The sequence below is a fragment of the Agelaius phoeniceus genome, chromosome 10, assembly GCF_051311805.1.
Source record: "Agelaius phoeniceus isolate bAgePho1 chromosome 10, bAgePho1.hap1, whole genome shotgun sequence".
Taxonomy (NCBI): domain Eukaryota; kingdom Metazoa; phylum Chordata; class Aves; order Passeriformes; family Icteridae; genus Agelaius; species Agelaius phoeniceus.
Window position 1 is genome coordinate 9,973,304 of NC_135274.1, and position 21,862 is coordinate 9,995,165.

The 21,862-nt window shown below is 46.6% G+C and overlaps 1 protein-coding gene across 2 annotated transcripts in view; it reads right to left on the minus strand.

Annotated features, from left to right (window-relative positions):
• PAX3 (paired box 3) overlaps positions 1-21,498 on the minus strand; it is a 75,564-nt gene extending 54,066 nt beyond the window's left edge. The window contains exons 1-4 of one of the 2 annotated variants that reach the window (XM_054639307.2): positions 21,333-21,498; positions 20,284-20,519; positions 18,772-18,898; positions 17,988-18,122 (exon numbers count right to left, since the gene is read on the minus strand). In XM_054639307.2, the coding sequence (XP_054495282.1) occupies positions 17,988-18,122; positions 18,772-18,898; positions 20,284-20,519; positions 21,333-21,417 (583 nt within the window). In that variant the 5' untranslated portion in view covers positions 21,418-21,498. Of the gene's footprint in view, positions 1-17,987; positions 18,123-18,771; positions 18,902-20,283; positions 20,520-21,332 lie in introns of both variants that reach the window. The other variant, XM_054639306.2, reaches the window with a different exon arrangement.
• Between the last annotated feature and the right edge of the window lie 364 nt (positions 21,499-21,862).

The following is a 21,862-nucleotide window of genomic DNA, read 5'->3' on the forward strand; positions in this document are numbered from 1 at the left end:
TCGAGACTTTAATGGGTGCTGACAGCAAGACCTCTGAGCAGTAAAATAAATGTTTCTTAATCTGTATAAAATCCTCCATTTGCATTCTTTTACTAATAAAAAGAGGTACAGCTTTGCTTAAATAGCTACAAACTCATCTTTTGTACCAAGTACACGAATTTCTTCTGGCTGCACAAACAATGTGCCTGGCCAGACCTAGCTCTGAAACCCAGCTCCACAGTTTATGTGTATCTGCAGAATGTGTGTGAAATGTGACACACACAGAACAAGCAGAAGTTACTAAGCATCATTTCTCAAAATCTTCAATATTCCTCAACAGTACATTCAGGGGACTGATATCAGTAGGCACAGACATCACACTGAAGTGTGCTTTACCACCTTTTTACAGAAGCTGCATTAAAAGGGACCAGAAATCTTTCAAATTCTTCCCAAAATAGAATATTCTTGATTCTATAACTTGTTTTATATTATTAAATAGAGCAAGATTCTCTATAAAGAGCAACTATTATCCCAAAAGAAAAATGAGAAAAATAACCTCACAACACAAATAATCCAATATCTGGCTGTGCATTCTATATGCCCTTGCTTGGGAAAGACCCCTCAGTTATTCAAACTACAAAATGTTCCATTAGCCAGGTTGAGATCTCTTATATTCCTGGAAATCAAGGAACTTCAACAAAGGAACCACTCTGATTTGATGCCAGGTCCAGGATCTGATCTAAAAATATATTCTATACTGTAGCACTATTTCCTGACAGTTTACTAGAAAATCGACCTGAAAGTACAAATTTGTAATTCCTCAGTTCACTATTGCTTGTTCCACAAGAGCCATTAGGACAATATCGCAGATTTTGTTGGTTTACTCTTTGTAACCCATCAAAATAAGCAAAAGGAAATTAAAAATTGTTCTTTTACTAAAATTCGAATCAGGGATACACAGCAACTACAAAAATATACAGGAAAAAGGAGAGAATGGCTGAATCTACATGGACTGAAGCTGAGCTCCTTACCCAGCTCTCCTCCCCATGCAACAAGGGCAGAGACAGATAAATGCCCAAACATCTCCTGAATATTTGTGTAAGAGAAACTTGTTAAGACAAATTTTCAAGTTTGTATTCTATTTTGATATCTTTAGAGATTCATTCTACAAGTGCCTGTGGGGCTCCATGACTGATGAACATCTGATGAAAAGTGGCAGAAAAATAAGAATCACTCCTGGTCCTTAACTTTCCCTATCTCAATCTTTAGCAAACAGAGACTGCTTTAAATTTGGAGAAGGAATAGAGTAAAAATAACACCCTGAACTTATGTAGAATTTTTCCACCAGGGAAGTCAAAGGACATTTATTATTTTAAAAAAACAAGCACTTTGGAGATGGGACTACGGAGACATTATCGTGGTCAAAAGTGTTCCATTTACATTGCAAGAGTCTAGAATTTTTTCAGGAAAGCAGGAACCAAATTCTTTAATTTCCCAAATATGTTTTAAGGTCTCTACAGCTGATGCAAAACAAGGATTATTACCTGATTTCTACTAATGGTCTAAGACTGTCAGCCCACAACACAACAAAAATCCAAAATGCTCCTCTTTCCCTTACTTTTGAAAAACTAAAATCAGCTGACAACACTCCACCAAATTCAATTATATTGTCCCGTTTTTAGCTCTAAATCTATTTATTCTTTCACCCTTTTCCTGAAATGGAAGATAAAATTCAATGTATGTGAATGTTCATATACTTGATTTTCAGGGAGTTAGATAGCATTGGGTTATGCTGAAAGTAAAAAAAAAAAAAAAAAAAAACAAAACAAAAAACAAAAAAGGTCGGTTGCAGGATTACACATTTCGAAATTTCTTACAAAGTATCATTGTTTCAAATGACCATTTTCCACAACTGCATGTCTTCCTTGTGTGAAACCCCTTTGCTTTGCTAAATGAAATTTTCTCAGCAGTGAAGCTGAACTCATCTGAATCATTAATGCAGGGGGAACCCATCTTTTTTTCACTTAAAGAATTTTTTCTCAGTATGTGTGCAAAGTCTTATACAGAAAATTTAAGCCAGCCAACACTAATCTGGCTTTTCTGCCACCTTCCACTGTTGGCTTCAAAGCAGCTCATAGACTGTGTCTAGATAAGTCATGCAATGCACTCCTAGAGACTATCACAACTGCTGCTGTGGGCAAATCATTTATTTTGAACCCAACCTTCAGAGAAACCCCATTTCCTTCAAACAGCCTGGCTGAAGCCAAGGATGCCTGAGCACGTAGGGCAGGCTCAAGCCAAGAGACAGAGCATGCAACAGAGATCTTCCACATCATCCCAAAGACTTATTTTCCATTCTTGCAGCCATCAACTCAAACACACCATGAAACAGTTACTGGAACACAGCATTGCCAGCTTGCTCATAATTACTGGTTCTTCTTCCCTGCCTAATGCATAGCTAAATGAATGAGGGCTGTCATGGAAAGGGACTCAAATGTTAAGTCTGGCAGAGCTGGATGATCAAGATAGCAACACAGAGAAAGCACACAAAAACCCCAGAGCCTCATCTTTGCAGCAGTGAAGTCCCAGATCCAGGCTTGCACCACAAACACTTTGAGAACATCCTACATGGCCCTTCCCTGAACTCAGGAACACTGCTGCAAATGTCCTGAGAAAGGACAGCCAGCACTCTGCTCCTACAGCTTGGCTTGGCCCTGGCTCTGTGGCAGCACAAGGGGCACCCAGGGATGCTCACACACTGCTCGTGGACATGGGCTGGCAGAGGGGTCACCCACTCACCTGGGCACGCATTTTTCAGATATTGGAGACAAGATGCTGCAGGGTTTCTTTTGTCACAGAAGGGGCCTGGCCTTCCCTACCCCACCCCCCAAAAATGTGAATAGCACTGTGTGCATCAGCAGGAGCATCAGCCCTTTTGGGCCTGCAGTACAAACTGCTCTGCTTTGTGCTCCTGGGAACTCAAAGGAGCTGCTTCCTCCATCAGACAGCCTCTGGTTTCTCTGTTGTGTCTGCCTTTAACAAAGACTGATGTGACACACACAGTCTTCTAAAGTAGTGCCTCTAAGCACAGCCTCACAGGTAACACTAAAACTGCTCCTTAAACCCATTTTAAAATGAGATAAATCTCTCTAGACTGCAATATTGAACATCAATAAATTTCCAACCAAAATAAAGTATTTTAAAATTCATAAAATGAAATTATTAGGACAAGTTAAAGAGATTTCTCTGGTGCTATTTGGAGTTTCTCTTTCCTATATTGGAGAAGCATCTCCTTGACCAACCCTGACCTCTCCATAGAGAGACACACAAGACATGTCTCCATGTCTTCTTGCAGACATGAAGTTTAGTTGCTGTTTTAATGCACAGCAGTTATACCCTTGGACCACTTCTATTAAAACACACTGAGGCTGTTTTTTCCACCTTAAAAGCAAATTACAGTGTATCAATAATGAGTCTTTTTGGAGGCAGAGAAATGGATCATCTTCCCCCTCCATCTGGCATGGTGCCTTTCCAGCAAGGCAGAAGTGGAATTTGAGACGTCTTTATGAATAAGCAATAAAAGACTCATGAAATGGGATGGTTTAGCAACTTCCAAAAAGGCAAATCTGGAGACAGAGATAGCTGAGGCTGGGTACCTCTGTTTGCACATGATTTATTGCAGGAGGAGAGCTCCAGCTCCCAGCACAAACAGCTCTCCCCATCTTACCTCAAGAAGAACCTGTCAGGAAAAAAAGGGCCTAGCAAGTGTTCACATCAGCCTTTGAAGTTCTTCCTTGGCTGACTGATGCTCATCCATACATAACTGGAAGAAAAGACTTCCATTGTGCAGCTCTTTACTCCAAGTGCATTATTCTCCAGACAAAAGCTTTCGAGTCTTAACTTTTAAACACACCTCTCTTTAGGGTGCACTGTTTCTAACCCATAAAATCTTTTTCTGTTCTTTAAAAAAAAAAAATAGACAGCTTTCTCCCCCTCAGGCAACCTACTCTGGTTGTTAGTTTATTGCAAAAGGATGCCACAGAGCAGCCAGCAACAGAAGAGCCAGCTCTGATTCCCAGAAATACAGTATTTTTCTCAGCACTGTCTCCCATGGCTCACCCAGCCCAGCTTTAAATGTGAAATACAGGCATTGTAGGAACTCCCTGGTTTCAGACAAGACTTGGTGAATAATCACCCTACTGAAAACATCTCCAACATCTGGCAACTTGCTGCTATTTGCAGGGTCTGGGCACTGGGTCAGGCAGGGATGCAGGAGCAGGGCAGGGGGTTAAGCAATGAACATGCTCAGCACCTGCTTGCTCTCTGCCTGATTCTAATCAGTATTCTCCTCTCATGCCCAGGAATGCTAGAATTCCTCAGTTTCCTCAGAAAAACTCAAAACTTTTTCTGCCTCAAGGAAAGGAGAGGAGGAGGGGGGGAAAGAAAAAACAAAGAGAGAGACGGGAAAAAAAACCTTTCTGTTTAGGGTCTGACCAAATTTCTTTAAAGACAATGCAAGTCTCACTATTAAATTCAATAGGCCTTTTTTCAGATTTATGAGCAATCTCACATGCTTGACACTATTAATTAGAGGAATTAGTGGTGCTAAGAAAGAAGAAAAACACACAAAACCAACCTATAAATTTACTGTTTAAGGAATAGACTGGAACAATACAACTTTCCTGGAAATTTTAGAAATCAGTAAAAAATATTTGTTTCGCCAACTCTGGAAATTAAATCTTGCCTTACTGCAAGTTGTACTGCAGTTTTTAGATTTAAAACTTTTCTTTTTTTAAGACATGTTGACAAGTTTAAGCCAGTCTATCAATTGCAACTGGCTCCCCAGTTTTTTGTCTCATAACTTCATGTCCAAGTTGCTGGACTATTTCTCTTTGTCAAGAATAATGCTTATAAAATAAATTACAGATTTCATTTATTAAAAGTTTAAAATCAAACAAAGTAGTTTATCTCTAGTCAGCCTCTGTAACACAAAAATCCCCCCACTGAGAAAGGCATTCTCTTGCATAAGGATGGAAAGTTACAGTTTTAAACTATAAATACTGGTAATGTACAACAAAAGAATGCTTAAAGCATGATTGTTGTCTCCTTTTTCTGCTCAGTACATGTTTCTGTTTTAACAAATACAACAGTAAAAAATAAATATAATTTTAAAAGAAGAAAAAAAGTTTTAACAGTTATCCAGGAAATATACATTTTTAGTATATGCAAGAGCAGTTGTAGAAGAGAAATCAGTGCAAGACCTGCGTGCCCAGTCACAACCACATAAATTTCAAGCATTGAATGCTTTCTTAGAACCAATGATTATTCATACATATTATTGAATAGATTTTTCACACCACATATTTGAGAGAATTGCAGGGTATTCATGGGAGACTCAGCAAAACCAGCAAAAAATATGTATCAATTCCTGCTGTACTCCAGTAAATACATGGTGGCTCAGAGCCTCAGTGTAAATTGAGGTAACACCTCCAGATTCTTGGACTTAATCCCAGCCCACACTAGCTACTGATCTGCTTCAGCTTTAGAAAATAGTAATAAAACTACTAAAAATAAAGGTGCAGAGTGTTTACCACTTCACCAAAGCACACCCCTGCTACTCTGTGCATCTGGTGAGTTAAGTGGTTCATACCATGGGCCACTGGACCAGAAGGGACCCAACGTCCCCTCTACAAACAACCCCTGGTGTTCCCCAGCTCTGCAAACCCCAAAGTTGAAAGCCCAACTGCTCTTCCAAGGACAGGCTGCAATCCTCTCTAGCCACAAACATTCATTCTAAAGTATCATTCCTTCTGGATTTGCAGTTTCAGCAGATGAATGATGACAGCTGAACCTACGGAACACTTTTGATTCCTGGACACCAGACATTTGGAAATACCATTGAGGGAGGAAAATATCATTGGTCCCATTTCTTAAAAAAAAAAATGCAAACCAAAACACAAAAAAAAAACCCACAAAAAGAAAAATACCACCACAGATACAAGGAGAAAATTTAACCACAGAGGAGCAAGAGACCAGTAAGAGGGAAGGAGGAGCAAGCAGTCCTATCTCAGCTGGCTCCAGGCACAAGCAATGCAGAAAGTCACTACAAGAAACACAAAGCAAATTCCAATTCCAACCAGTTCTCCCTCAAACTAAAGCCAACTCTTCCAGCACCAATTTTGCTATAACCACATTTTTGTTGTTTGTTTGTATAGGGGTATCACTTACTTATAAACACATTAGTCACTAAGATCACTCCTCACTACTCAAAAGGGGTATTAAAAAAGTTCCTTTAGCCCAATTCAAAGACACGGAACCACACTCACCCCAGCCCAGTCAGAAGAAAGTCAAAGCCTATGGAAAGATGGGCTAGGCAGCCCCTTTTCTACAGCAGCAAACCAGCAGCAGCTGTGCAAGGGTGGGAGCAAGCCCTTCAGTGCAAATCCCAGGGACCTGAGGCATCCACTGCAACAGCTGAATGCCACCAAGTGCAAAGCACCACCTGCAAAGCACCACCGTGACCCCCCTGTCTGCACCTCGAGAGCACAACGGCCCTGTGCAAGCTTTAAACCTCACAGTAAATATTAAAAAATCACTTGCAAGCCTCTCAGAAGAAAAGGGCAGAGTGAGGAGCTGCCTGGGCTGCAAACAGGGCAGCCCCAGCTCCCACCTGGGCTGGGAGCCAGCCCTGCACCCAGCCCTGCACCCAGCCCTGCACCCAGCCCTGCACCCAGCCCTCAGCTGCAGGGACTCTGCTCACTGCTTCAGCTCACACTCACAGAGGCACAATGGCTCTTTCAGCCAGAGGATCTGGCCCTGAAAAGGGGCCCAAGGCACCCTAAGGGCACAGCACTGCACAGAAACCCCGAGGCTGAAACAGGAGGAGCAGCACAGAAGTGCATCCAAAGGGGTTCCCCCCTTGCCATCCTGGAAAGCCACTGCTGCTCAGGCCCCCCTGTGCTGCCAGCAGCCAAGCATGCAGCACCAGCTGCTTATTTCTTTAATAGGGGTCACTTTTCTGCATGGTAGCACCCAAGAATAGGAACAGGTGAGTCCCCCCTACCCTTTCATCACCTGGAGGATCTTTTTTTCCCCCTCATAACACTTTTCTAGGGTGGTTTATTTATAACTATCATTACCAGGATTCAGATACTAGCTATAGTTATGATTTTTTTAATATTCACTTTAAGTTTCTGTCTCTGATTTAGTCTTCCAGGACTGAAAATTCTGTTTCTGATATCAGATTAACAGAAGTATTTATGTCATCAATCATCACTCCACCTTTTCAACTGCCAATACAGGAGAAGCACAGTAACATTGAATTCTGATTCAAGTTCTTCCTTGGCTAAGTGGCCTCATACAGCCTGGGGACCAACCCTCTTTACACCCATCCTAGTATAAGATTTGACAACCATTCAAATTACATGGTGTCCTTCCAAATATTTCATTTGTTGTGTTGACTGGGACCAAGGACAGGAATGTTGCATATGGGGACAGAGTGTGCCTCCCCTCTTGATACCCTTCAGCCAGGGAGGAGCCAGAAATCAGAGGGAGCAGCACTGCCTCCCACCCTGCCAGGACTGGTGGAGCAGATTGGTTACAGAGCTCCTTACAGCAGAGAGCTGGGGGGGTTTGTTTGCTTTTTTTTTTTTTTTGCTAAATCATATGTTAGAAAAATTAAGTGCCATTCTCTAAAGCAGCTTTTTTTAATTTGCTCTGCTTGCAACATTTTAACTACACTTACTGGTTATGTCAGGTCTTTACCAGCAAAAATAGATGTTTAGCACTCTAAGGTCTGCTAAGTCTGAGAAAGTGAAGGTATTCCCTCAAATCTGGAATGTGATTAAACTTTCATGCAGGGCCAAATTCAATGCTAAATAACCTGCACAGCTCTGCTGAGAGCACAGGACTGGTCTGATGTAAATGCCAATACCATTTGGTCCCAAGAAACTTTTAAAACATAGAGATGAAAATAACAAAAAGCCTGAAAATATATCTGCTGTATGCAGCCATTTTGCATTTTCACCAGGACATGTGAGCATCCTGAGACCCCACAACGCTTCTGGCTGCTTCAGCCCCTGCCCCAGTGCACACACATGCAGCTCACACCAGTCTCAGAGCTGTTCAGAAGAGGTGGACAAGCAGCTAGCTTTAAGGGGTTTTCAAAAGACAACACTGTATTTGTTGGAAAACAAGTTGTGGGTACTAAAGCAACAGGGGTTTGTGTGGTTTTCTATGCAGCTGCCAAATACTCGAGCATTTTTGCTTGAGCCTGTTGATTTAAAAGAGAGCAGGTCAAATCAACTGTGCTAAAGCAGGGATGAACCCACAGGGCTTTTTCCTAACTGTGACATCTATTGTATAATCTTCTAAATAGATTCCTGAATGTTTTCTTCTATTATTTTCCAGTTCCACAGACAAAGAACACAGTGAAGTCATATACCATACAGGGAATAGCCACCACACACAGCAAGGGAGGTACACACGATGCCTTTCTCTGCACCACGTGTGTTAAAATTCTACAGAAAAAACTTTGTAGATCTTCACCTATAACATCACACCATAAAGATTGGATGACTGCTTACTTAAACCAACACTCCTTAGCTAGCAGTTTTTTCTCTTCTTCCATGCAAATACTGATAATTTAATTCAGCGTTCACTCACACAACAGCATCAGTTCACCATCTGCAGTGGAGTTACTTGATTTATCCCTTGGTAAATGGAATTCCAGAGATTTTTTTTTTTTTTTCAAAATCTGTACTTTTCAGGATTTCATTGGGAAACAGTGTATTTCACTTCCCATTTTCTTCATTTTCTTTAGCTGAATAATTTCCACTTCCTTTTGTTTTTTTTAAAACACCTTCCTTCTGAAAAGGACTTATTTTGCTGTTTGTGAAACCAGCTGAGTCCTGACTTCCAGCTAGATCTGTGCGAGCTTTTTCTCAGCACTCAGCCTGACAGGAGGGGCTGGGTAGGTGTCAGAGCATTTACTGGGGCACACATCCTCCCACCCCACGCTCTGACCCTTCAGCACTTCACACCAGATCAAACAGCCAGCCCTGAGGTCAAAATGAAAAGGAAGTCCTGCCACACCATCTTCAGTAAAAACGGATTTTCTGTGGAAACATTCCCTGCTACTCTGTTAGCCTGGTTTCTGTAAAGCCTGTCTGTACTCATCTCCATGCTCCCTGGGACAGTTAAAAACAGAGATGAAAACCAGTTTTAAGTACAATTTGGTTACACTGAGTATGGCTGGTGCTACTGCCTCGCAGGGGGTAGATGGGTTACATTTTTAACAAAGTGCAGGGTGATTTTGCCAAAAGAGCTGTGGTTGCTATTGCTTTTCCAGGCTAGTACGTGGAAGAGATTCTGGTTATATTGGCATGAACAGTCCTGCTCATTTAAGTAAGGTGAATAAGATTTGACAGGGGCTGAATAAGCTGTCTGCTTGCAGAATTGTCAGCCACAGACAGTTTATTCCTCATACTATTCAAAGCACAGCCATCTATGTGACAATATATCTGATAAAGAAATTACTGCATAGTCATTTTTAGATCAGACATCCAACATGAGGCATATCATAAATATAAAAATCCTTAAGACTGGTCCTTATATGGGCTTGTGCATGATATAAACATTGATTGTGTTTGCCAGAAAGTCTATAACCAGGCAAAAATCTGTTAAAAAAAAATCAGAAGGTAGCATGGGTATCACTGTGTTCACCACAGCTCTCTATGGAAACAAAAAAGATGAGTCCACAGACTTTGTGAGGAAATTTGTATCTAAAATGCTTTCAAAGAGTGGTAGCTCTTACCCTGGGACAAAATGTCTCCTAAAGTAGCTGAGCACTTGCAAAGCATGCATGGACTGATATTTTAATCAGCAGTAACCAGACAGAATGGAAGCAGAATGTATTTAAGAAAAGGAATGAGAAAATTACTTAAAATTTTGTCTTATCCTTTGCTATTTTTCATAACAGCAGAGGAGACCCACCCACCCACCTAAAAATGCAACACCAGGAGAGGCTTCCTGGTTTTACCAGGCTTCTTACTACTGTTTGTGAGGCTAAATTCACAAACTGTGTCTGGTGGGTGCAGTGGGACCTGGATCTAACACTCCCATACCTCACAATTCAGATGAAAACTCGTGTCATAACAACAAGAAAACACATCCAGATTGCACAGCCTCTTCTACTGAGGATGTGGTGGGATACATTTTACAGTCTCTGAAATAAATATAGCTTTCTGCCATGCACAAGGAACTGATTGTTCTCAAGGGCTCTTGCTTGTTTTTCTGCGCAGCCTCGTCAATCCAACTTCCCTTTTTTTGGGAGAAGGCACAGCACAACTATTCTAGCTGAGGCAAGTAGGGGCCATAAAATACAAACTGAAGAAAATGACCAAACAAATGTTGCAAGCTTGTTTGTGTCCCCTATATTCTGAGAGCCCAGTCTGGAGAATGGGCTGGCTTCTCAAGCTCCCTTTCTTTTATTGGCAGCCCTGGATTATTTATCTCCTGTGTGATTTGGTATACAAAGATAACTTTTTTTTCCCCTTTAGGCTACACTCATCAAAAAGATTACATGCAATAAAAATAGTTTTAGTAAAATTCAGTTAAGTACATTGTATTTTACCTGCTACAATAGTAACATTTCAATGCGCTGTATACTAAAAATAAAGTGATTAAAACAAAATCAAATCCAGTAATGCAAAAGAAAAAAAAAAAAACCAAAAACACAAAACTGTAAAGCATACAGTGTATACATTCAACAGACCATGCAAAATAAGGATTCCATTCAAATTTCACATCTCATTAAAGACAATTTGGCCATTAATCCATACGGGTTTAGGAGCAAAGAAGGATTTTCCAGGACAGATAAACTGAAATGATCCTCCTTTGATCTCCGAGGTTAAGAATCAGCAACAATGGAAGATGAACAACAAGGGCAGAACCACTGGCCTTTTTATGTGCCACAATGGCATCAGCAAACAACTACTTAATCAATATTTGGCCAGGGACACTGAAAACTTTCTTTTCAAATTTTAATTCCTAGTTGTAAAACAACTGTAGAGCAACCAGCAAGATAAGACATTAAACTGACTGCTTAATTGCCTTTTACTGTCTTACTAGTTATATATGCACATTCTTAATAGTTCGTGAATCTTTATTTACTAGGATGAATAAACGACCTGTCAACAATTACATCAAACTCCCCTAACTAAATAATCTCAGCACATGACACACTTTAATGTGTCCTCAGTGAGTTTTAATTTCATTAGGCTTCACTTTTTTCTAGGCAGAGTGATTTAAACTGAATTAGTTTAACAGCATGGGGCAGGAGTACTCTAGGGCAAGTAAAGTAAAATGCCACATTCACACTAGGCTAAACAAGGTCTTGTGGTGAATTACATTACTGTACATCATTTTTATTAGCCAGAAAGCTCAGCGTTCAGGGACCACTTGGAAGTATCCTGCATTTTTATTTCTATATTTTGTTCTTTCTCTGGCCACATACGTTTGCTACATAGGATTTAAAGTGACATTTACATGGAGAAATTCACATTGACTGGCTTGCTCTGATTTATTGCTTTGTGTTTCACTCAATTTCTTCTTAAATTAACCAGAGAGCACTTTGTAGTTCTGCTTCATTTCCCAATGCAGTTTTATTACACAGCTCTGGGGACTCATGATAATTTATCACTATCAGCTTTATTGGCTTCCCTCTCCTAAACCCTGTTCCAACCCTTATCAATAAGTAAACCCAAATCAAACTAAATGATCCCCAAATAAGTGTTAGATAAAAGTGTTGTATTTGCATGATATAACAGAGAATCACTATTCAAACTCAGACACAGGAAATTATTTGTTTTAAGAATTTTATCGGTATTGGCTATTACTTACAGCATTAATTGCTAATTTGCTTTTTATCTAATTAAAACCTCTTCTGATTCCACTGCTACCTCTGTGTAAACTGAGACACAAAGACCCTTGCCCTCAGTGAGAGTTTTGCCAGAGTTTCACTTGGGATTCAAGTCCCACTCTGTGCAGTGGGTACTTTTTACTGAGAGAATAGAACAAATTTGGGCCCCATTCCTGGCTGGCCCAGCCCACGTGAGCAGCGTTACACACATGAATAGGCCCTTTGAGGGGACTGCTCGGCACAGCCCGTGCAGCATCTGCAGAGTGAGCAAGCCCCTCTTACATCCCAAACCTGAGCACTTCCCCCAGAGCTGCAGTTCCTCAGCACACTACAGAGCTGGTGCCAAGAAAAGCCTGATGTCTGCTAGGGTAAATTCCTACTGACATCACAGATCCTGCAGTCACGGGAGAATCTGGAAACCAAATACATAAATCACACTCTCAGAGGAAGTCCTAGCCACACCGAAGTCAACCAAGTGTTTGTTGCCTCTGCCTTTCTGGATCGACACCCTTTTAGTCTAATAGATGAAGATCTTCAAAGCAACCAAATAAGGTGCTAACTCGGGTACAAATTCAAGTTAATTGACTGCTGTGTGTGAAGCAATCCTGACATTTGCTGAAATAACATTCAGCTTTGTTCTAGATATACGCAATTAGAGAAACTGGAAAGGATGCCCACAGCAATTCTGCTTGAACAGGCGCTGACTCCTAAGTTGAAGAAAGCGTCCCTCAGATGGCAAAACATTCAAAGCCACTAATAAAATCATGATTTCAAGCCAAGGATATGATGTGTACATATATTACTTCAGAGAGTCGCTTCTAGATTAACACCCTTTCTTCCCACAGCTGGAAATATTACTGGTGCTTTTGTCAGACGATTAGCCTGCAGTTAGTCTGACAATTAGCTCTCTCCTCAAAATCCCCCACTTCAGGACAGGAGGGAATGGGCTGCCCCCGGCAGCTCTGGAAGAGCAAACTCCACTTTGAAGTCACTCTAAAGTCAAACATTTAGCACCTTTCTAAAAATGTTCAGCATGCTGGGACATCACACTCTCACTTGATGGTGAGGTCTTTATTCACTGCTAAAGTCATCAGTTGTTATTATTACTATCATTATTGTATTATTATTATTATTATTATTATTATTATTATTATTATTATTATTATTATTATTATTATTATTATTATTATTTTCTTCATAATAATTATTTTGAAGAAGAAGCCTGGCCCAGAGGCCCACAGTGATGATGGGTCAGGCAGAAGAAACAAAGCTGTGATGGGTTTGCATGGAATCACCTGGACCAATTTGCACCTGTGCAACACCTGGCTTTTCTGCCTAGGCCTGGACTCTCACTATTAAGATATGAGGAAAGAGGAGAAAAAGACAGACAGAAAATATAGTTGGCACTGTCTCCCTTCAGCCAAATTCTGGACTCACTAGGGAGTTTTTCTTAATTAAGTACTGTTTTCTTGTCAGCTCTGAGAGCCCCAGAAGCAACACTGTTCAAGTGACACAAGTTGATTTTTTAGACCTGCTAGTGACCAAATACATCAAATACTGCATGAAACTTCAGGCTCAACTGCCTGCAGCCACAGCCATTACATCTCACTCAATAAGTGAATCTTTACCATGAACACTGAGCAGGGGAACAAACTGTGCTTCTCAGCCACAACAGCGTTTCAAACAGCCCCTAAGTGCTCCTCCTACCACTGCACTTTGGGACAGGACACCGGAGAAAAACCAGGACAACCCCTGCAACCCAATTCTAACTCAGCATCTGACTCATCCCATGCTCCAGCCACTAATCCAACAGTCTACTATGCAGAAATGAATGACTCAAACTGATATCTGGTGCCTCCATGTTAATCTTCTCCCTTAATAAAGTGTCTTTATTAGTTTAGCAATCTAAAAATAACTGGCTGCATGATACTGACCAGCCCTAATCAAAACATCTGCCAGCCCATCTAGCTCGAGCTACCCTTTAGATCATGTGCCACCACTTCAAAGCCTCCTGCATCAAGTCAGTAATTGTAACATTGCATCTAAATATTTAAGCTAGGGGCTGGTAGTCGCGTGTCCCATTTACAGTCAGCATCTGTCCTCTAATTCCATTACAGTACAAAGCAAAAATGTTTCCCAAAACTCACAAACAGGAAAAGCATCACACAGCTAGAGAGGCAGCAGCAGCTTGAACTTTTGAGCTGCTGAGCAGGGCTTTTGTGCTAAGGTCCTTTTTTTTCCTACCCCCTCAAACTCCCCACATACACACACTAAAATAGGGGTGGTGCCGAAATTGTATTAATGTGAGCCTCAGGCACACAGAAAAAAAGAAAAGAGGAAGGGGAGGGAAAGGGGGAAGGGTTTGGTCCAAGATGAAAGTAAGAAGAAAATAAAGGAGGCAATTTAGTCTGCTGTAGCCTGAATTGCTCTCAGTAGAGCCAAGGGTAGAGGCTTGGGATGAGTAGGGCCCTTTTTGGACGGGTGCGCATGACTGGGGGAGGATCCGCCAGGACAGGGCCCGGGGGCCAATTCCGCTGGCTGGGAACAGAGGCCCACTTTGAGGCCAGCAGGGGGGGTCCCGGCCCCAGCCCCCTCCCCAGCCCGCTCCCAGCAGCCTGGGGACCAGCTCTGCCCCATCCCTGCGGTGCTGGAAGCCGCTGGGTGCTGCCGGAAAACAACAGCTATCTTATGGAGGGGGGAGCTATCGGATTAGTCAGCAAACCATGCTGCACAGAACTGCCCCCAAAGGTACAAGCAAGTCCCTCTTCCGTAGTGGTTATGCTAAAAATAAGCTCTGATGTGCCTCATAAAGGCACAAAACTTTCTGGTGTTCTATATTTATGGCTTGTGCCTTTCAGAAAAAAATTATCACATGTGTAGAAATACAGATATGCTGTTATAGAACTATCAGCCTCCTGATACACACTCTGACAATTAAGTTTTCTTTAAATATATCCCCAGAATCAGAGTTGAGGGTGACACTGGCAGAAACACTGAAATGCAGCATGTACAGGGCTGCACATGTGGCATCTGTAAACGGTGTGAGAATCACGTGTAAGTGTCCAAGAAGAGAGGATGAAACAGAATCACACCAGCCATACAAAAGTTTACCTACACCCATAAATGTGGTGGGAGAGATCCCAATGATTCACTGTTTCTATCACACATTTTTTAAAAATATCACGTTTCCATTTTCTCTAATCCCACTCTGCTGTAAATACTCCCTAAATCTTGAATTAGCTACCATTAAAATGACAACTCTTGTCCTTGTCCTTGGAAAAAATGCCAGTCCTTGAGCCACCCAAAGGCCCATGGCGAGGAGGGGATTTCAGGCAGCGCCAGTGAAAGTCCAGCACTAATGTGTGCTCCCGAGCAGAAAAGCCATCATGAACAGCCTCAGCAGTCACTTTCTGACCTATCCCACAGCCTTCCCTGGCACCCAAGCTCCAGGATACACCTCAAGCCCCCAAGAACAGAGCTACAAAAACTCCTCATATTGCACAAAACCCCACACTTTCTTCCCCTCAGTAACGTAGAGCACTCAGTGCTGAGCTGGCACTGAGGGGTTTGCTGCCCAGCACATGGACACCCTTTGGACATTCTGTAAACAACCCGAGTGTCAGAAGGGCATCTGAGCTGCATTGCCAGCAGGCACCCTCTGCCACAGCAGGCCTTGTAGCCAAGCTGGTGGGTGCTGGCAAATATGATCCTGCAGCATCAAAATCCTTAGGAGCACTGCCAGTTATTTTAGTAACAGACCAGGATTGTTTTTATAGGTGGAGTGAAATCAAAGCTCCTCGGCTGGCCATGGAGTTGAAGCAGAACTTTTTTTTGTTGGTCAGATACAGAAAGTAGTGGTGGGCTTCTTTTATGGTTATTCTTTTCTTGTAATGGTGTCACTGGCGTGCTGTGGCTATAGAATCACACTCCACGCAGGGCACGGGGGTGGCAACAAATGTTTTCTGGAGCAGCAGCGCGCTCGCACTGCAGCATCCCAGCCACTCCAGTAACGAGATTAAGCAACAGCTTGCTAGTCAGGGAGGGGGAGCAGACGCTGCTGTGGCGAAGAGCACACTCTCCCTCACGCTGCCAAGCCTTCCCAGCCACTGTCACAGAACAGATGGGATTACCAAAGCTGCTGTTTCCACGGAACTGTCCGGTCACGTTCACGCAGCAGAAACCTGCATGCCTAGGGCAGGAGAGGACTACACTACCCCATGTAATCAAGGGGAAAATTGCTACTGATTGAACTCAAAACAAATAAAGTTAGACATTCACATCCACAGAAAGTGAAAGAGAGAGTATGTTGCAGCCTCCTCCTACGACTGTGCTGGGAGGCACGAGCGAGCCACTCTTGCAGCAAGGCATCACCAGCCCCAGTGGCTTTCCTGCAAGAATTCTGGGGCTCCCCTGGGCTGGTGGCAGGCAATGCACCCAGACACTGATTTATAATAAATCAGGAGCCCCACTTTAAAGGCAGACAGTCAAAGAACAGGAAGCTGTTTCAAAAGAGAAACAGGAGGATGGGTTGTATCGATAACAGCATTTTTTCTCTTGCTTTCTCTATTAACTACTCTTCCATAAAGCAGTGATATTATCAAGGCTTACTTATCTTCTGTTTTTAATCTCTGTCAAGAAATTGAAGAAGGCAGCAAAGCTAGACAACTAGGGCACTGAATTTAGCTATTTTTCCCTTGGTGCACTTGGTTCCCTTTCCCTCTTGAAAAACCCTCTGTTGAACAAGATGCTGGAGGGAACTCTGGACCCATATGAGGGTAAAGAGACCAGGCAATCAAACTGTGCCTTCTGCCTTAAAATCTCTAATTTTGTTAGCATCTTCTGCACGTATGTATTACACACCTCCTTGCAAACACAAACACACAGAAGATGAGGCTTCCCTGAAAGTTTTAATAACAGTTGAAAATGAAGTTTTAGGAGGGTTTAGTGGTTTGTTCTAACAAAACAAGGACATGTCCTACTGTCAAACAACGGATTTCTGTTGTCCTTGCACAGCACCAGCATCCCTTGATGCCTAGAAATGCTATAAACATTTTCTCTCTAAAAACAGCTATTTTTTTCCACGTTTGAGAGTCCATAAAACTGCGTGGAGCATCAGCTATTAGGGGCTCATTGAATAATTCATCCCTCATTGCAAGCCCATAATGTCTTTTCTCAGCCTTTTGTGGGGCTGTTTTCTCTTCTTTTCTCCTTGAATTATAAAAAGGTTGCCTTCTTTTGTTCACATCAAGCTGCTGCTAGCTGAAGCTTTGTCTGTGCAAAGCCAAAGTGTGAGTTTCAATGGACTCCCCCCTCTTTGTTTTCCAAGTTCATCTCCAAGTGTAGATTGTGTATAGAAGGCCTTCTTTGTAAAAGCTGGAAAAGTTGTACAAATGTTTGACCAGCTCATTTGGTACTTTTGTCTCGCCTTCTCCAGCGCCTGTGCATGTGCTGGGCAGCGAGTTCCACAGACAGGCGGCCGGGCCGGGCCCTGGCCTGCCCCTGCACCCCGGCCCGGCCGGGAGCCAGGCACGGCTGCGGCGGGAGCAGCAGCTGTCCCCCCGCAGCAGCCCTGCACCTCCGCCTCGTTCAGGGGCAGCCTCCTCGCAGGCCCGGCCCAAACACCAACACATGCTTTTCCCAGCAGTTTTAAGAGCAGAAAAAGCAAAACATGTGTCTCCTTGCCCTGTTTAGAATGCAGAGACTTGAGGCTCTGCAGGATTTTGCTGCACTGTCCCTTCTATGCAGCTGCAGCCCTTTGCTGGGTTTGGGAGAGGAGCCCCTGCACGGCTGTGGTGAGGGGCTCTGTGGCGGCCCCAACCCTCCCTGGTTCCTGAAAGCCAAACCAGCAGTGCCTCCCATCTTTGTTCCAGCCCCTGCGCCATTCCCGCACACTGCAGGGTCGCTCTGCTGGGGAGTGGGACACGATGGGATGCGGCAGCCAGGCTGGCAGGGCTCACTCGCCCTACACCTCCCGCTGGGCTAGCCCCAGGACAGCCTCTGGGAGACGGGCAGTGACAGCCACCAGCACCTGGGACCGGCATTGGCCGTCGCAGGGCTCCACGGAGAGCAGGGGCAAGCGGGACTTTACCTCTTTCGCTGAGGATGCCATCAATGCTGTGCTTGGCCTTCTTGTCGCCTTCCTCCACCTCTTTCCTTTCCAGCTCAGCCTCCTCTTCCTCGCCTTTCCCAAACTTGCTCCGCAGGATGCGGCTGATGGAGCTCACTTCAGGGGGGAGTGCAGAGCTGTGACCGGCTCGTCCCCAGCAGCCCCCCGCGGCTCTCGGGCCAGCCCGGGAAGCCGAGTCCCCCCTCAGAGCCACTGGCCTGTGTCCCTCGGCCACCGCCAGTCCGGACTTAAGGCAGGCAGCCTGTCACTCCCGTCCCCGCGGGGGTTTCACGGGGCGCCATCCCGCACCGGACTCCAGCACGGGCACAGCGGCCCCCGGGAATCTTTCTTCCCCCCGAGCCCGCATGGCGGGTGATAAAGACCCCCGGACCCCTCACAAACACTGCTCCGGCTCCTCGTGCCCCCGGCCCATCCCGCACACACCCCGCCGGCACAGGGAGCTGCTCCCCATCTCCTGCTCCCCAGCTCCGCGTCTCCGGCGAGCTCCGAGCCCTCCTGCGGCAGCAGCCCGGAGGGGACGGCGGGGAAGCGCCGGGAGGAGGAGGGGAGGGGGATGCAGTTGCGATTTAATTGAAAACACCCCGCCGAGAGCAGGAATCCTCCCGGGAGGGAGGCACCGCGTGCTAACGCCGGCCGCTCCGTGGGCACCGCTCCGGGGTGCCCGGGGCTCCGATCCCGAGGGGATGGGGCTCACCCGGCTACCGCGCTGCCCCCTCCGGGACACCCCGAACCCCCCGCTCCGTACCTGACGGCACCGAGTTGCGGTCACACACGCCGTCCTTCAGCAGCTTGTCCCGGATCTCCCAGCTGAACATGCCCGCGTTTTCCCGCTTGTATTCCTCTATTTTCTTCTCAACATCCGGCGTCGTCACCTGCTTCAGTAAAGACAAGGCGAGCGGGCACAGTCTGTGGGGCCGGGGGAGCCGGGGCTGCCGCCGCCACAGCCCCGGGGCGCTCGGAGCCGCCCGCGCCGTCGTCAGCGAGAGCCGACACCGGCCCCGCTCAGAAACGCCGATATAAAACACCCGAAAGCGGGCAGGGTAAAGAAAGAGGGACACAGAAGGTAATAACGGGCCGCATAAAACGAACACACTCCGCGTTAAACGAAACGTCCCAGAAAATCCTCCGGGGTTACCGAGAAGGTGGGACAGAGCCTTCGGCACGGAAAACCCCGAATTAGGCAGCACCGGCTGCCGTGCGGCCGAGAAAATACCAGGCTGCGACCAGCGGAGGACTCCGGGCAACGAAGCTCCAGGTCAGTAAAGTTTCGGCTGAACAAAGTTTGCAGTTCCGAATAAAATTCAGCGTAATAAAAACGCATAGAAGTTCGAGTACCGGCATTTTTCTTCGGTAGCCTCGTGATTTTAAAATAAATCTAAAAACCAAACAAAAAGAACGATCTCCCGGCTGGCAATAGCCTTACGTTTGAGTAGCACGCTTATAAAAAATTACCTCTACTCCTAACACGGAAAGGAAAAGTTCGGACATGCTTCGCTACTTTAGAAGAATCAAAGAAGGAGGGGGGGGGAGAATCTAGCAACAACTTCCAATAAAAACTCAAGCCTATACTTCACTTTAGTGGGAAAGAAAAGCTAGAGAAGGAGAAGCCTAATCTTGGAGAAAAAATTTCGTCTCCGTTATTGTTAGCGCAAACTTTTCGGAGGCGTAGCTATAAATACACGCAGCTCTAGAGCAGAGAGAAAAAGTAAACAGAGCAGGAGAAGGAGCAGTAAAGAGACCGACACAAATACAGGTCGTTTTGTTGCGCTTTCAACGAAAGCGGGAGGCCCCGATCCAGCCGTGCTGGGTCAGCTCCAGCACCGGACCGATCGCGTCCCGCTCCGTCCCGCAGCCCCGAGCCCGCCTGCGCTCCTGCGGGGAAAATGAGCGTGGGGCACGCGGGGCTCTGGGAAGTCAAGTGCTCAAAAAAATGCCCTTTTCGCCCTATTTTCATTTGAGTTTTTTTAAAAATAGAATTTCCTTAATTAAAAGTATTATTATTATTTCCAAGAACTCCGACAATATTTTCTAAACTCGGGAAGTTTGAGAGCAACAGGTGGGGACACGGCGGGGGTGCTGCGTCCCATGAGTGTCTGCGCCCACCCTCGGCCTCGCACGGTCCCCCGGCCCTTCCGGGGGCCGCCGTCCCCACTGTAAACCCCGGTGCCGACCCGCCTGGGCCGTGTCCCGGTCGGAACTCGCTCCCCGCCACCGCGACTGGGGTTTGCCCGGTTCCGGGCGGGCGGGAGAGGCTCACCTTGGGCTTGCTGCCGCCGATGGCCCCCGGTCGGATGGAGCCCGTCTCCTGGTACCTGCAGAGAATTTTGGAGACGCAGCCGTGGGACACTCGCAGCTGGCGGGAGATGACACAGGGCCTTATGCCATGGTGGGCCATCTCCACTATCTTGTGCCGGATATGGTTGGGTAAAGGCCTGCCATTGATAAACACTCCTCCGAGCTGATTGACTCTGCCCTGGCCTAGAGGGGTAGAGACTAGAAAAGGAGGGAAGGGAGGCAGGGGGGTAAATGGCGTTAACGTCTCCTTCGGATCCTGCTGCGTCTTTTTATTTTTTGTTGTTGTTATTGTTACTATTTTTTTGTCTTTGCTTTTCTATAAAGCAACTCACCCCCGCCCGCCCCGCCGCGCACCCGGGGCCCGCAGCTCCCGGGGCGACCCCGCCGCCGGCCCGGCGGGCAGGGCAGGGAGGCGGCCGCGGGCTTCACCTGTTGCACTCAGCCGGAGCCGGCTTCCAGAGCCCGCCTGACTCCGGCGGAGAAAGGGGAAGCGCTGCGGGAAGGCCGCAGTGTCCCCGGGAGCGGCGGTGGGAGCCGCGGCCGCCGCCCGTCCTGCGTCGGGCACGGGCCTGGCAGTGCCGGCCCCGCGGGGCCCTCACACCGCCGCTGCCTTCAGAGCGGCCACTCGCAGCGGCCCGACCCACGGCTCTCAACTTCCTTTCGATTCGCATTGCTTTTACCCGAATTTAATTTTTTTCCTAACTTTTCCCCAACTTTGGGCTCCCCAAACCATCCCCCTTCACTCCATAAGAGAACCGGGACCGGCTGCGCTGCCGACCTCCCCGCTCGCGGGCCGGGCCGCTCGGGGGTGCGAGGCCGGAGCTGCAGCGGTCCGAGCTGTGCCCGTCCTGGGACAAGCCCTGCTCTGACAGCCCAGGGGGAAGCCGGGCGGCTGTCCTGGAGGACTCCGTGCACCGGTTCTGGCGGGCCGGGGGGGCCGCTTTGTTCCGGCGTCCCGGCACGGAACGATTATCCCTTTCCCGACCGGGAGCGGCACAGGCGCGGCCTTACCTTCCAGCGGGAACCCGCTGCGGGGATAGTTCTGCCCGGCCCCGGGGCGCATCATCCTGGGGACAGCTCCGGCCAGAGTTGTCATCGCAGCGGCAGCGGCCGGCAGGGTTATATCCAGGTGAGGGCTGATCTAGGGGAGACCCGCGCTGTCAGCGGGCCCCGCCGAATCAGGAGCGGTCCCGGAGGGGGTGGGGGATGCCGCCGAGGGGCGGGGAGGAGGCAGCTCCGCCGCTGCCCCTTTGTCAGTGACCCGCGCTGCCCCGCACCGGGAGGGCAGGGGCCGGGCCGGAGCCCCGCCGGGCTGGGCGCGGGGAGGGCGGGCGGGCGCGGGGCGGGGGGCGGCGGCGGTGTCCCCGGTGCGGCGGGGAGCGGCGGCCGCGGGGCCGGGAGCATTTATCGGCTCCGTGCCCGGCGCGGCTCGGCGGCGGCGCCGCCGCGATTGGCCACCGCCGTCCGGCCCGGCCGCGCCGCCCCCGCTGATTGGGCGAGCGGCGGCTCTCGCCCATCGGCCCGGCCGGCACCGGCACCGG